General features: G+C 31.3%; 1 protein-coding gene across 1 annotated transcript; it reads right to left on the reverse strand.

The window, feature by feature from the left end:
- Positions 1 to 237: 237 nt before the first annotated feature.
- Positions 238 to 8,081, reverse strand: LOC149566135 (tetraspanin-9-like). The gene is made up of 5 exons (XM_089816433.1): positions 7,810 to 8,081; positions 1,617 to 1,729; positions 1,019 to 1,374; positions 540 to 871; positions 238 to 319 (listed from the first exon to the last, which is right to left on the reverse strand). The coding sequence occupies exons 1-5, from the start codon at positions 8,079 to 8,081 to the stop codon at positions 238 to 240; spliced, it is 1,155 nt and encodes a 384-aa protein (XP_089672559.1).
- Positions 8,082 to 17,774: the final 9,693 nt, after the last annotated feature.

Below are 17,774 nucleotides of genomic sequence, written 5' to 3' on the forward strand. Positions count from 1 at the left end.
TGTTTGATATTGCCTCTTACAAAATGGGAAAATTTTTTAAAGCTAAACAACAGTGAAAATATACTGAACAATCATTAAAAAGACCCTACCACACACAATGAAAAGAATTGTAAAGCTAAAAATAATGAATAATGGCTAAAATGATTGATAAATTTATTTAAGATTGGTGTGGGAACTTAGCTTAAGTTAAACGTTGCAACATTCTTTACTGTGTAAAGATCCCTATTACACGGTTCTTTACCGTGTCAAGTTCCCCACTACACGGTTTGTAGGCATTTTATGTTGTTGATCAAAGAATGAGTAATACGTACTGAAATCTCTACAGAATAACAAAAATGAAATTACATAATATCAGTTATTGTATAATTAATTTCTAAGTTTCATTTATAGCTTTAATCCAAGCTGTTGGGAAACAGAAGTAGTGTCATTTGCGGAAGCCATTGATGGAAGGGGGCTGCAATAAAAGTTGCTTGACAACATGATGGAGCACTAGAAGAAGAGGAAAGTACAATAAGAAAAAATGATAAATTTATCTATACGATTTACCCTGCGAGGCCGAAACCCAATCTGACTCATATGGACATATTTTCCTTGAAGCATGCATATCCATATGCGTCTCACTAAACATAACATACGCTAAAACACAATTCATCACAATAATAATTATAAAGATAAAATCCATGCCATACCAGTCGTCTTGTATTCCCACCAGCACACCTGCCTTGCACGAATCACAGTCATAACACAGTTGATCTTCCTCGCCATTCCACCTGTTACAATCCATGTCTGAAAAGTTTCCTGCTGTAGAAATCCAATTAGTGGCGTTGACATACCCAAAATTGCACGAGGTCGGAGGCTTGCAACAGCCTGACTGCAAAAATCGATTCAAAATTCACATGAAAATAGCAGAAAATCATATCAGAACCCCCAATATCCATAAAATCAGAAAGATTGAAATCAAATTCGCCACAGTTATGATAGAAAGGAGATTTTTGGCATGAAAGTTCAAGTGAATTACCTCTATTGGGGATAATTTCTTTTTGTAGAACTCCTTATCAACTACGTTACCCGAATTAACCCCAAGTTCGTTGCATACATTGGAATCCTGAATGCAGCTCTTGATACTGTTCCAGTGGTTGCTCTTCTCCACCCAATTTTGCAGCCAGTTTGAGAAGTCTTGGAGCCTGTATTCTTCGTACCTTCTTCCTGAAATGACATGTGCATCGCCCTTAGAATTGAGGACCAGGCCAAACACAGTGAAGCTGAACACGAGCACAACGAGAATAAACACGAGGGCCGAGAAGACCCGAAACAGCCATTTGGCTCTGCAACTGGCACCCACAAAGGCAACGACATGGATGATCATAGTAAATGCTATTTAAGATCTTATTTTTCATTGATTCTATTATTTTTTCCCTGTAGTATTTTGTATTTTCTCACTCATAAAATTAAAATTAGTGTGAAAAAAGGTTGTTGAGAATGTTATTCCTCGTGTCCCCTGCTAAAGTCTAATGGTTGTGCATGTTGGAGAAGTATTTTTTTCCTTCTAATGGCATTATGCATGTTGTGTTGGTGGAGTAATTTCTCCACCTACCGGCGGTCCATCACAGACAAACAGCCATCCACAACCGCAGAGAAATAGACCACATATTTTCCATATGCAGCTGTCCAAGCACCGGCCAATACACCAGCCTCACCGTCGAACATTAATTGTATTGTCAACTCTTTGCTACAACATTTAATATGCATTTGCTTATAAATATAATGAACTAGGCTTGTCATCAGCAGAGCCCATTTTTGGGTTTCTCATTGTGGATCATGAGTGGAAGGAATGCTGTAGCATTCTAAGGATTTGTAATTGATTTTAATTATGTTAATGAGTATGAAGTGCCGTAGCACAGCTTGGTGTCTTTGTCTTTTACATATTGATCTGAATGTTTATCATTGCATTCATGTTTGTCTTTGATCCACTCCATCCACCTCTTTCAAGTGGTATCAGAGTTAATGGGAGATGATCCTAGAGATCGTAGAGAGGTCGACAAGTTTAGAATTGGTGAAGAGTGTTATGGCATTGTAGCACAACAGGCAATGGCATTTGAAGTTATCTTCTGCAAGAATAAAAAGAAGAACAAATTAAGAGACTGCTATGAGAAACATAGAAGCCATGGAAAGAAGGAAGCCACAGTTGAAGTGTGTTTGAGTTAGCGTTGTGTGACGCTATCATTCATAGATTCGAAGCATATAGAGCATCTTTGTGCAAGTGGGAGTGCCAAAGAATGCATACATGTGACATGGAAGATAATGATCCTGAAAATGTTTATTATGTCTTTGTATTTGAAGCATGTGTGTTTGATGTTATAGAATAGAAAGTGAAAGTAGTTTGGATTGCTGGTGAGTTGGTTGTCATTATTCAAAGGTCTTTGTGTGCTGATTGGATAAAAGTGTTGGGATCGAAAGTGATAGAATGTTTAGTGAACTATGTAGTTTCTATCAGTGTCAAAAGTGGTCATATAATAGAAGTTGGTTGCATTGATATTCCCCAAATGATGAAAATTGAATTAGTGATGATTGTTAATGGGCTATGTGAATCTATGGGGTGCATTATCGTTTGTGCCCGACACCCTAAAGATTTTTAGTTTGACATATTGATGAACCATGTATATGAAAAGGATTCCTATAGAACTGGCGAGTACAGCGGCTGGGCACCCATGTATCTTGGTAGATGAATTTCTTTTTATACGGACTCAATAATTAGTTTGATGCAGGTACAAAAGAGAAAGGCCCAGAGTGATGATAGTTTCCCTGTAGTGATGATTCATGGTCATTAGAACCAATGAGTGCTTGGTTTGTAAACCATTTGAGTGCAAAGTTTATGGTGATCTTGAAACCATTTGTGTGATGTTTTTGGAGTTCGTGGTGAGCTTTAAACCACTTCACAACTTATATCGGTTAAGGGTTAAGCCGTAAAACTCGAAGTATTTATGACAAGGGAAAACAATATAAATACAGTAGCATTAATGGAAGAAATTAAGGGGGAGTGTTGGTGGAGTAATTTCTCCACCTACTGACCGTCCATCACAAACAAACAGCCGTCCACAGCCGCAAAGAAATAGACCACACATTTTTCATATGTAGTCGTCCAAGCACCGACCAATACACCAGCCTCACTATCCAACATTAATTGTATTGTCAACTCTTTGCTACAACATTTAATATGCATTTCCTTATAAATACAATGAACTAGGCTTGTGATCAGCAAAACCCATTTTTGGGTTTCTCATTGTGGATCATGAGTGGAAGGAATGCTATAGCATTCTAAGGATTTGTAATTGATTTTAATTATGTTAATGAGTATGAAGTGCTGTAGCACAACTTGGTGTCTTTGTATTTTACATATTGATCTGAATGTTTATCATTGCATTCATGTTTGTCTTTGATCCACTCCATCCACCTCTTTCATGTTGGACAAGTGTTGTTTTCTTTGTTTTGTGTGGCACCACCACAACTAGGGTTTTCCAACTCCGGTCGAAGGTCAGGGATAAATCTGAGGATGAAACAATTGAATGGCTTTTGAGGCAACCAAGATGCACACTATTCAAACGAATTTCTCTACTCTGAATGTAGTATTGTTGTATTCTTTTTGTCTCAGTAAAATCATTATTACAAGTATGAATAGTCCATGTTTTAGATTTTACAGTTTAAGATTTATTATTTGTCAGCTAAATGAGACAAATATTAGAGTTCTTTGTTGAAGATCAGGTCTATGTATGTCATGGATAAAAGGGAAGGTGGGGAATGAGTAAGTTCTTGTTTGTATAGATGAAGATTGAAGAGCTTCCAAGTGTGCTACTGAGAAATTTGGTATAGATTTCTGCTATGATAATGGTCGCATGACTCATGACTATTTCTATACTGATTTGTTTCTATACTTGAGTGGTTTTAACATGTTACTATAATCAAACTGTACTAATTTATTTCTATACTTGAGTGGTTTTGACATGTAACTATATTAATTAGAAACCATAATTTGACACAACCCGCTGTATTCTCTTTTTGGTGCATATTACTACCAGAATTCTAGGAGAAAAAGATACACCAAATAAGTGTAGCTCTATGGTGATATGGACTTCCAAGTCCATTATTTTCAATGTAGAAGTTTTAAAATACATTTTCAGCCTTGGTAAATTAACATTTATCCACCTTATTACTTGCATTTTATTCAATTTTAGATGTTCAATTTTCCAGCAATAGTTGCTGATTTATTTTATAAATTTTGGTCTTTATGGATTTGGATATGTTTGTCAGATATTGTAGAAGAGCATATTACAAGAATGTTGTAGTTGAGAGTGTCAATAATTTTTTTGACTAGTGCTTCACCATTCAAACAAGTGATAAAAGCTTTGACATTACACTAATGATTTGAGATTTTGTTAAAGATTGAGAAATTCTAATGGATCGTGGAATACACAACAATGGCCCAAAAGAGAAAAAAAAAAAAGAAATTTGAGATTTTATTTTTGTGTGCATCAATGGAGAAAAGACAAAGGAATCCTTAACTTATGTTCTGCACTAAAAGAAGAGTGGGAAAAATATAGGCTTCTTCATGAAAATATATATCAATTGCATCGTTCACAAATAGAGAGTGGTGAATGTAATTGTGAACATCATCTGGTCAACTTTGTCTTATGTGAGGCTTCTCATTAGTTAATTTGGGAAACCTGGAATTATCCCTTATGTTCTTTGATGATAATACTATGCAAATACTCAACTTAATTTTAACAATATATGTTATTTATGGTGGTCAGCCTCAAACGTTACTGAAAATTCTTGTAAATGATGTAAAAGGGAAAGTAGATATCTTTATTTATTTTTCTCTCTTCTGCTTATAAGAAGTCTAATTAACGAATATTTAGCAATCATTGTAGTTATTGTGATCGTATTTTTCATACACTTTACTCTAAGTACTTATTAGTTCATCAATATTTTCCTTATAGGTCTAAAATGCCCAGTACAAACATAGTAGAACTAATATTGCTAATTGGTGCTCTATCCTTGTCTGAATATTTTTTAAACTATCAATTTAAAAGACTATTAAATTATTCCATACTTTCTCTTTCCCGCTAGAAGGTGGGACTATAGCTCTACAAAGCTCTTGTTATTTTTTAAATTTGTATTTTATATAAATGTAAATCTACCCAATTGCTATAAAAATTGACTTTATAAAGTTGACTTTAATATTTTAAAAGGTTTAAAAATTGATCTCTATTTTAGATCAAGTAATATTAATCTTTTAGGATACAATACTTCATTTCCATAGGCATTTGATAGTCCAATTAATAAAAAAATATTCAAGGGGACATTATTAAGTAGAAAATTGAACTCTTTTTACAACCAACTTTATTTATCACCTCTTCTAATTTGTCAAATGTATATTCCAAACAAATTTAGAGAATGGGAAACAATATTTGATGTTCATATAACTACTAAAAAATGGACATTCTATAGATTACCTAATTTTAGCCTTGATTTGTTGATGAAACTTACAAATTCATAATTTTTCAAGAGGTACCTTTCAAAAACTTGATTGCACCCACTATTTCTAAATAGAGAAGAGCAATACAAAATTTAGACAAACTTTATGTAAGCTTATGTGAAGAGTTTGCACTGAATTAGTTCAAATTAGTACATGTTGTCATATTCTAAGGTTTAGACAATATAAATTTTAAAAATCTATCTTTTTGATTTAAATTCCAATCTATTATTAATCTAGAGAAATTTTGGCAGGGCATATACGCTTGCATTTATTATGACAATTATCATTATCAGAAGGTATAGTAGTGTTAGGTGAGAGTTTTTTATTATTATTTAAGATTGACGTGATGAGTCTTTATTATTATTCAGAGGGAGTCATCGCAAGTTAGAGATTTGAAATCATTTTCATTGGCAATGAGGAATTTAGAAGCATAGTCCTTGAATGGAAACCACGAAAAATGGTAAGTTTAGCAATTTTTATTTGTTCTTTTGCAAAGGGATTTTCGTAGTTGGAGATTCTACAATGTTACAGACCCAAGATGATAACTAGGGTTTTGGTTTTTAATCTTTATTTTAGTTCAAAAATTTATTTGTGGTCGGCCTTGTGTGTAGTACACCAAAGAAGTAATGACACAATATATAGTGTAACTGTGAAATGCATATATGCTACTCTCTAAGACTCTTGTTATTTCTATTTTAGAAAATAATGTTCTTCTTAATATAAATTTACTAATTCTTGAACAATCTATAACAATGGTAGTGTATAATTGTAAGGCTTAATTGGGTATTGTACATATACATTTATCTATATCGATTATTTAGTATCTATACACTTAGAACTCTTTTCTAGCAATAGACGTCATTTGCCTGAAACACCTTCTTCATTGCCAAAAGTTTAGGTTGTTTGATCAAGATGCAAAACCTAGGTATTCATGTTCAATTGGTTCACTGAGAAACAAATAATAATTTTTTTCATTTTCTATAATGTCATTAAAATGATGGAATCATAATATAGACTTTATATGGCTAAAAAATTTAATGTTTAATATCTAAAATAATCCAGAGCAACATTCTTTAGGTTTCAATTTTTTGCTTGATCATAATCTTACATTAATTTCAAGCTAATTCTTCTTATCTTTTTCACAGCCCATGCTAATACTTGGCAGCAATCATACATTAGAATAACTAGTCTTGTTGGGGGCATATACCAAATGCTCTATGCATACAATTTTAGAGAGGGCTCTAGAAAATAATCTTATTTTTACCCTTACACAATCTTTTTGGGGAACCAATGAAATGCTCTACATATTCAGAGTGTATTTAATATGGATTCTAATCACCACTTCTACGAATGTATCACAAACCACTTGCCTCCTAAGAACTATTGTTATCCCAACAATATGCTTTAAATGGAACATATAAATAGGCACGTTGTTCTATATAGAAAGCAATTGTTATTGCTGATTTTATGTTTGGATTTTAGTGTTAGGATTGTCTAATTGTTTATGTCTTTTGCATGTTATGGTTTCTAGATTACAACGAGGCAGCCTAAAGGTCATACAACAGAGAGGTAAAGAATGTGGCCTGCGTTGTTGATACACCACACAAACATACACATTACTATGTAGACCAAACATATGTAAACACCTATCTACTGACATATATAAGAACCCTCCTCTTCCTACAAAAGGTAGAGACTCAAGTTCAAACAGAGCTCTTGTTAAATATAGAATTTATTCTAATCTATTCTTGTAATTGAATAACTATTAGACATAGAAGTACTTTACATATTATAAACAATAGCTCTTCATCTTTTAATATTGTTTTTACTCACAATTGAAATATGATTAATTCAATATAGTAGATCTTATTCTAATGGAGGGTAGAGTTCTCACTTTGGACTTGTAAACTTTGAAAGAGTCCATAGATTATGTCTAGCCAACTTAGATCACATCTATATTGTAAATCTAAATAATTAAAAACCATTTGAAAAAGTAAAATGATTGTTATTATATATATATAAATTGAATTTATGACACCAACCAAAATTATCTTAAAAAAAAAAAAAGCACTACAATAAAAAAGACGACATTACAATAAGAAGAAAAAAGATAGAATTATCTTACACGATTTACCCTTCGAGGCCGAAACTCAATCTGACTCATGTGACATATTTTCCTTGAAGCACGCATATCCATATGCATCTCACTAAACACAATATATGCTATTAAACAATTTATCCCAATAAACATTATAGAGATACTACCCACTTCAAACCAGTCGTATTGTATCCCCACCAGCACACCCGCCTTGCATGAATCATAGTCATAACACAGTTGATCCTCCTCATTATTCGACCTGTTACAATCCATGTCTAAGAAGTTTCTTGCTGTAGAAATCCAATTAGTGGCATTGACATACCCAAAATTGCACGAGGTCGAAGGCTTGCAACAACCTGACTGTGTTGGAATATTTAAATGCAGCATACGTTTTCTCCCTGGAGCCAAATGCTCACCTATCCCCCTGACATCCAGAACAGATAGAAACATTAATACGGGTAGGTGAGATTTTTCAAATTAGAAAAAGAGGGGGAAAATGGAATGTGACAAAAAGGAATGTTTCTTCATTCATTTGTAGAGTTCAAGCAGATGAAGTAGATCAGAAGTTGCAGAGGAGAGCAGAGCAGAAGAAGGAAGAAGAAAAGAAGTTTGTGCCTACAATTGCACATGTTTCCCCTGTTCTCTTTGTAAGTTGTTGTTTGGATTTGTCTTATTGAAGCAGTGATTGCTCCAGGCACCATTGTATGTAGCCATTAGAGTTGCAGGTTTAAAGTTTATTGAAGTTTGAAGTTTTACTAGTTTAGGGTTGTTTTAGGGTTTTCTGGTTGAAGCCAAATGCTCCCAGATTTTGTAATAGTTTAAATCAAAGGTTGAATAGAAGGCAAGCAGGCATACTTGAATCCATTGCTCTTCCCTTGTATGTTGCATTTGAGTAATTTGTTTGAAAGATTAAAGCTTTGGCTCTCTGGTTTTAATGGTGAAAGCATTCACATTGAAATTTCTTAAGTTGCAATTTTTCAGTTGAATAGAACACTCGGCATCCTCTTTCTTAGTTTGGAGCTGAGCTCACTTGGCATCTATTATTGCCGAGCATTTCCTTTGGAGCTGAGCTTACTCGGCATCCATTGTTGCCGAGTATTATTTCTCTGAGTGCCAAGCTCACTCAACACTTGTTGCCTGTCACTTGGCACCTTCAAGTGTCGAGCAACCTATCACTCGACACCATCAAGTGCCGAGAAATCTATCACTCGGCACCTTCAAGTGCCGAGTAAAACTGGCACTCAACACCTTCATGTGCCGAGCAACTTTTAAGTGCCGAGTAAAATTTTAGGTTTAGGGTTGTGAGTGTTAAATTAAATTTTAATATATTTCTCACATGGTATCAGAGCTTTGAGGCCTCACATCCACAGTGAGTTAGGGCATTTATTTTTCTTGAGATATTTGACATGGCAGGAGATGCAGGAAAGATATGGCAGCAGCCACCACCCTTCAATGGGAAAAATTATGATACATGGGCAAAGAAGATGAAAACCATTATGAATGCAAATGATTTGTGGGAGTTTGTTGTTAATGGGTTCAATGATGTGACAGACCCAACTCAGTATGCTGCTCTCACAAATGCACAAAAGACTCATTTGAAAGAGTCAAGGAGGAAGGATGCAAAGACATTAAGTCTTATTGAAGCAGCAATGACAGAGACAGTATTTCCAAAGATTGCAGCAGCATATTATGCAAAGGAAGCATGGGATACCCTTGAGATGAACTTCAAGGGGACTGATAAAGTCCGTACAGTAAAGCTACAGAACATAAGGAGGGAGTTTGAGAACCTTCAAATGAAGAAAAATGAATCAATTGCAGACTTCAGTTCAAGGACCTCCAATGTGATTAACCAATTGAAGTCAAATGGAGAAGACTATCAAGAGCAGAGGATAGTGGAAAAGATATTGAGGAGTTTACCTCATAAATATGACAACTTGGTCATGACCATAGAAGAGGCAAAAGATCTCACTGTTTTGACAATGGATGAGTTGATGGGTACACTTCAAACCCATGAGCATATGATCAACAGATCTTCTTCTTCATCTTCCCAAGAGCAAGCATTCAAGGCTCAGTCAAATCCAAGAGGAAGGGGGAGAGGAAGAAATGGCTTAGGCAGAAAATCCAGAGGTAGAGGCCGAGGAAATGGAAGAAAAAGAAATGCTGCAGTAGCAAGCTCAAGAAGAGCAGATGGAGCAAGTATCTCTCAAAATACCTCAAGAGGAGGTAAGAAAAACTACAACTCAAATAAGAGTAATGTAGAATGCTAAGACTGTCATAAATATGGGCATTATGCAAGTGAATGCTAGAAGAAGCAAAGTGATCAGTTAGGACAAGAAAATGTGGCTGATGTTAACATGGGAAGTGGAAATAATGACATTGCCTTCATCATGTGTAATGTTGGTGAAGAAGGAAGCCCTGAGGTTTGGTACCTTGACAGTGGATGTAGCAACCACATGAGTGGCAATGAAACTTTGTTTTCATTCATTGACAAGAGTTTCAAATCAAAAATTAAGATGGGTAACAATGAAACCCTACCAGTTGTGGGCAAAGGATCTATTATGGTCCGCACCAAGAAATGTGAGAAGAAGGAAATACAAAATGTGTATTTCGCCCCTAGTATGAAGCACAATTTGATGAGCATTGGTTAGCTCATTCAAAATGGATACTAAGTGCTGATGGAAAATGACAGGTGTGTCATTCATGAAAAGGATGGGAGCAAGAACTTACTTGCAGCAATTCAAATGACAAAGAACATAATGTTTCCCTTGAGGATTGAGATATGTTTCTCATCTCAAGTTAGTGCTGCACCTCCCACACAATCAGCTCTAAGGAGTGTGATTGAAGATCCCTCATGGCTATGACACCTTAGGTATGGTCATCTTGGCTATGCTGGTTTAAATTTATTGTCAAATAAAAGAATGGTAGAAGGTTTGCCACACATAGGAAATTCATGTGACAAGTGTGAGGCTTATATTTTGAGTAAGCAACATAGGCTTCCCTTTAATTTTAGAAATTCTAGGAGGGCTAGATATCCATTAGAGTTAGTGCATATCGACCTAGTTGGTCCTATGCAAGTTACTTCCATTGGGGGGAGTACTTATTTCATGACATTCATTGATGATTTCAATCGTAGGACATGGGTGTATTTCTTAAAGAATAAATCTGAAGCATTTGATAAATTTGTAAAATTTAAAGCCCGGGCTAAAAGAGAATGTGGACATTATATCAAGGTCCTAAGATCAGATAGAGGAGGGGAGTATACCTCCAATTCTTTTGTAAATTTTTGCAAGAAACATGGCATAAAGAAAGAGCTCACAGCCAGCTATACACCACAGCAGAATGGAGTGGCTGAAAGAAAGAATAGGACCATTGTTGAAATGACAAGGAGCATGATGAAAGGGAAAGGTCTCCCAACTGAATTTTGGGGAGAGGCTGTGGCAACAATAGTTTACCTAATTAATAGGTGTCCTACAAAGGCAGTCCGTGATAGAATTCCAATGGAAGCATGGTCACGAGGAAGATGGACAGTTGAACACCTAAGGGTGTTTGGATGTGTTGCATATGCTCATGTGCCTAAAGAGCAAAGACATAAATTGGATGACAAAGGTGTGAAGTGTATCTTCACATGGTACAACTCAGAATCAAAGGCATACAGATTGTATGACCCATTGAACAACAAGATGTTGCTTTCAAGAGATGTGGAATTTCTTGAAAATCAGTCTTGGTATGGTTCAATTGATGAGTCACCAAGCACTTCTAGTAAAGTGCCAATTATGAGTGAAGAAGATGCTGATGAATAGAAAGAAGAAGGAGTAAGTAGAAGAAAAGGCAAGCAGATTCAGACATTACCGAGCTCCTCTAGGCATTACCGAGTACCAGTGAAGACCGAGCTAGTTGGCAATGTAGCAGCAGTGAAGATTTTGATCGTACACTCTCCTCCCTGTTACCAAGAAAGACTAAGAGTCTTAGGGAGTTATACCAAGATGAAAGGTATGAAGATTATGATGAGAGTGTTAATTTTGCATTATTTTCTCATAGTGATCCAATATATTTTGAAGAAGCAATCAAAGAGAATAAATGGTATAAAGCCATGGATGAGGAGATAGATGCTATAGAAAGGAATGAGACATGGGAGCTAACTAATTGCCTCCCAAGAAGCAAGTGATTGGAGTGAAATGGGTCTATAAGATCAAATGCAATGCTGAAGGAAAAATTGATATGCATAAGGCATTTTATATAAATATAATTTTAATTAAATAAATTTATTATAGTTTATAAAATATTTTAATTAAGAAAAATATTATTTTCTATAATAATATTATATATATACATAAATAAAAATTTTATTTATAAATTTTATTATTATTATTAATATATATGTTTTATTGTATATATGTTGATAATATTACATTAGAAATATATTAAAATATGAAAATAATAATATTTTTATAATAATAATATATAATAGTATTTCTTAAACTATTATATAATATACTAAAGATATATTTTTAGTATTTTAAATTGAATTACAAATATTATATTATAAAAAATAGAATATTCAAATAAAAAAAAATACACCAAATCATTTACATTAAAAAATATTAAACATTAATGAATCATATTCACCTTAAAAATTATTAGTTTTACAATCCACCCGCCAATATACGAGCTAAATAAATTCAACCGAAAAATAATTTCTTAAAATATTAGTGTTAACAATCATGCATCTATGCTATGCAACATATTACTTCGATAATTTTTTTTAAAATCAATTAATTTTTAAGTCATAGAAACCAAAAACTTTAATCACTAGTTAAAGCATAAAATCTAAAAAATATCACAATAGTACTTAGCCTACCTGATTTGCCGTAGTTGTAATAGTCTAATTAAACAATAGTAATTAAATTTAATAATTATAGTTAAATTAGATATATAGTGCATGCTTGATAAGTAATTAAATTTAATAATTATAGTTAAATTAGATATATAGTGCATGCTTGATAATTATAATCCAATGATAGTATTTTATTTTAATATTATATTAAACTTAGTAATTATAATTTCATTAGATAGATAATATACTAAATTTAATTATTATAATTTAGTAATAATATTTAATATAATATAATTAATATTCTATTATTACATTAAATTTAATAATTATAGTTTAATTAGATAGATAATACATTGAAGTTAATAATTATAATTTAATTAGATAGATAGTATGTTAAAGTTAATAATTCTAATTTGGTGATAGTATTTGATATAATTCATTCAATATTTTATTAAATATTTAAAAATTATAATATTGCAGAAATTATCATTTTATTTTTAAAAGTTTTTTCAATCTTAAATTCAAAATTTATTCCATAGTTTAATAAATTTGTTTTTACAAAATATTGCCTGAGAAAAGAGTATGGTTCCTCAAAATTTTCTCTTATAACACCCAAATAAATGAGCCAATCAAATAGAAGTAAAATGATTTTCTATATTGCCTAGGGAAAATACAATAATAGAAACAACTAACAACTAATAGTGAGAATAAGTACATTAAGTACAAGTCAATTTTTTCTAAAATTATGTTAAAATAGAATAAGATTTTCTATTAACAAATAAAATAATAAAATAATGAATTATAATCTATTTTATCTTCTATAAAAATAAATAAATGAAAAATATGTTAAAGATGTAGATAGTTTAATAGCAATTTCTTTTTTGAAATAATCAAATTCTAATATAAAAAATTAAAAATGTCAATAGTTTAATAGCAATTTCTTCTTTTAAATAATCAAATTCTAATATAAAAAGTTTTAAATCAAATATCTTCAAAAAAATTAGTTAGAAAGAATATTATAAAAGACATATTTAAGAAAGTTGTGCTAACTGTATTTTTTATCTTAATTTTTCTGTCTATTTGTAGATTTGTCATTTGTTTTCATATCATCATATCAATTTAGGGTTTCTAACTCTAAATAATATTTTAAGGCTTGAATAATATATGATATTTTATGTTGAATAGTATATGATATTTTATGTTTAATTAAATGATGTAGTTCCATAGATTGTTAAACAAAGTTTCTTAATTAAATTTATGGGAAGAATAGATTCTATTATATCTTTCCAAAATTCCATCCCTTCACTTTAAATTCGGACAACCTATAAAAACAAAGAAGCCCAACTTTCTAAAAATTAGAAATGTCAATATTAGTGTTTATAGATTTGATTTTTTAAATCAGTGTTTACATTGATTGTATTATATTTTAAATTTGAAATTTGGAATCTTATTTTGGTTTATTAATTCAGTCAATTTTCATATATTGATTGTATTACATTTTAAAATTTTAACTTGAAATATTTTTGTGTGTTGATTTAGTCATTTTAAGATTTTGTATGTTTTTATTTATTTATTTATTTATTATTTGTCTAATTTATAAGATCTATCAATATTATAAAAAATTGTTATTAAATAAATAATTTGTAAAGTTATATGTTTTTTTAAATGTATTTAGGAAAGTTTTAAATTTCATTTAGATATTTAATTTGATTTATTTATAAAATCATATAATTAATTTTAAAAAAATTTCTATCAAATATTTTATTAAATCTTAAAAATATTAGATTTAGTTCATATTTTAATAGTTTGCCTTATAAGTTAGATTTAATTTATTGATTTAATAAAACTATACTTGTATGTATATTATCTAGAAAATTTAGATTTGAATTAGATTTTTATTTAATTCAGTTTTATATAGTTTTTTTTACATTCTTTTAATTTATTATTTGAAATGGTATTTTTTTAATAAAAATTGAATTGTATTTTTTCACTTATATAATTACTTTTAGTAAAATAATGATGATACAATTTGACATTTCTTTTGGGTGTATGGACAATCAAGGCTAGGGTTACTAGAAAGACTCATCTTCGTTAGTTCAACATTGGAAGATGAGATGAAAATTTTTTCAATTTTATTTTGGTTGATTTTGATGGTGGGGAAATAAGAGTTATATGTTTCAATGCTATTGTAGATAAATTTTGTAATTGATAGAAGTTGGGAAAATATTTACAATCTCAAAGGTAGCCTCAAACCTGAATAACAAAAAGTTAACTATTTGAAGAATGATTGAGAAATTTTACTATAAAGTAATTCTATAGTTGAGTTGTGTTTGGAGGAGATAATTCTATGTCTACACAAAATTTCAATTTTATATTAATAAGTAAAATTGATGCCATGGAAAGCAATTCTATATTTGATATCATTCATGTTGTTTTAGCAATTGATCCATCAAAATTTATATTTAAAAAGAATGCCACACAAGCTCTAAAAAGAACACTATAGTTGAAAGACAAGTCAGGTTTGAGTTTACAATGTGGGGTGAATTCTGCAATAAGGAAGGCAAACAACTTCAAGACATTTACACGATTTAGAAAGTTTTCTCATTTTCTCTACAAAGGCTAGAGACATGGAAAATCTATGGGGATAATTAGCATGACCCAACTTTATATCAAGCCAAATCTTCAAAAGGCACATCAATTGAGATCTTGGTTTGATAAATAGAGCAAATTTTTTTCTTCCCCTTCTTTTACTAAGAAAATCCCATTTATTAGACTAGATAAAATGTTAAAAAATTGTGGTGTAGGCTAATGATTGGGGACTTGGTAGATCTAATGCACCTTGTTGGGTTGTGACAAAAGATACACTATGTTTTATAAAAGGTGGATATTTTTTATAATGCAACGTTCCCCTTAAAATTTGAAGATACGCAATGCAAAAAGAAAGTGAGTAATGATGGAAATGGTAATTGGTATTTTCAAAGATGTGATAAAAGTTTTTCAGAATCTGATTTGTACATATATGTGCTTCCATGTATAGTGCAAGATCACATGATCACATAACTTTCACTTGGGTCACTATTTGTTAAAACAAAGGAATTTAAAGTGTTAAAACAAAAGAATTTAAAGTATTAAAACATGAAGAACAAGATGATGTTAAACTTGGAGAAATTATACGAAAGGTCATTTTTAATAAATTCACATAAAATAATAGACTTACAATGATGAACAAAGGGTTAAGTGTAACATCATAAAAGTAGAAAAAATTGAGTATGCATCTAAAATCAAAGTATTATTAGATTTAATTGTTGACTTCTAGGTTCTATTATGTTTATTTATTTCTATGTATTTTCTTCTAGCTATAAATATTTTCAAATATTTCAAATAAAAACTTGGATATGTGCAAGTTAGCACATCCAAATTTTAATCAATGTAACCTTCATATCATTAAAAAAAATGTTAGATCTTATGCATTTGATGTGTGTGTGTGTGTGTGTGTGTGTGTGTGTGTGTGTGTGTGTGTGTGTGTGTGTGTGTGTAGTAACCTTATTTTTTATTTATTTGCAACCTTCTTACTTTCTTAATACATAATTTGATGAAATGTTTATATTTTTGAATTTTAGATATCTTGAAATTAGATATCTCTTAGCTTAATTTACAAAAAAAATTACTTAGTTTTTTGTAAGTATGCTAGTGGGTCAACCCAATTGAAAATCAACTAGCTAATATGATTAGACATGCCTAAAGGACACATATAATCACATATAAATTATAATTGAGTAACCACTAAGATATTAATAAATCATTAGAAGTTAATATTTAACATTGATTTCAATAATAATTGTTAAAGATCATTTTTCAATATTATTACAAATAATTATTAGGCATAGAAGTAATTTATATAGTATAAACACTAGGTCTCTCTCTCTCTCTCTCTGTATATATATATATATATATATATATATATATATATATATATATATATATATATATATATATATATATATATATATATATATATATATATATATATATATATATATATATATATATATATATATATATAATTGAAATATGACTATCTCTCTAAATTTACTATTATTAGTCACTTCTTTATAGGTAGGAGACTATAGTTTTTTTGAGTTTATGCTATTTAAAAAATGTAACAATAATAACATGAATGTTAAATGTTTGTCAAAATTATTATAAAAATACTTTAAAAAAATATTTTAATGTAATATTTTGATTGGTTGTGGTAAATTTTGATAGTGGTTTTTTATAATTTTTTTGGAAAAATCAAATAATATTCTTTCATCCTTGGTTGGGCATTTATTGAAAGTAAGTTGGCTTAGTAAAAGAGGACACACATTTAGTTTAATGCCTTAGTGGTTGCATCATGTTGCCACAAAATTGGGCATTCCTTGAAATTCAACATTCATCCTTAATGATGCAGGAGCATCTTGAACGAGAATATTTATTTATAAAAATAAATTAAAAGAAAAAAATAAATAAAAAAATTGGAGAGAGAAAGTGACGAAAATAGAAAGAAAAATTTTAAAAAAATAGAAAATGGAGAAAAAAGGAGAAAAGGAGGAATTTCTATTTTCGAGGTGCATAGGTGGCATAAATAGAAAAATAAGAAAAATAGTTGTCATTACATTAATCAAGGTGTGTAGGTGGCATCTTAGAAGCTTGTGGAAAGTTTCTTAAATCTTGCATTTAATATTTGTTGTGATCCATAAAGGAAATGTAATTTTCTAATTAGGCCACATGGTGGTGCTTAGTTGTAATTCTAGAAGGTTATGGAAGTTGTAGAAGGTTGTGGATATTGTGTAGGTGGAGTTCTAGAAGGCTGTGGATAAGTCATGTATTGGGTGGTAAGTGCCTATTTAAGCAAGGCATATGAGCATTTCTAATCAAGCTTGAGAAGGAGAAGCTTGAGAAGTAGAACCTGTGGAAGGTGAAGCTTGGAAGGCTTCAAGGGTGATCTCTTCTTGGTAGAAGCTTGGAGAGAAGGAGGAAGTGAGGAGTGAGTTTTCCTGTGTCTGTGGACAGAGCACCGAATGTGAGGCAGTTTACAACAGGATTGTGATGGAGTTGTGAGTGTGTAGACAGAGCGCCGAATGTGAGGCAATTTACACTTGGATCTTGGATAAAGTTGGAGAAGAGCTAGTGACTGCGGTTTAGAAACAAGGAGGTTGCTTGGTGGCTTTTAAGCACAAGTTGAGATCTTGGAGGTTTCTACGAGAGTGTGGATTTGGACTAGCTTGGGTTTGGATTGGATCTTGAGAGATCTTGCAGAAATGTTATTG

Source organism: Cupressus sempervirens, chromosome 3, assembly GCF_028749045.1.
Source record: "Cupressus sempervirens isolate cs-2001-9-10 chromosome 3, ASM2874904v1, whole genome shotgun sequence".
Taxonomy (NCBI): domain Eukaryota; kingdom Viridiplantae; phylum Streptophyta; class Pinopsida; order Cupressales; family Cupressaceae; genus Cupressus; species Cupressus sempervirens.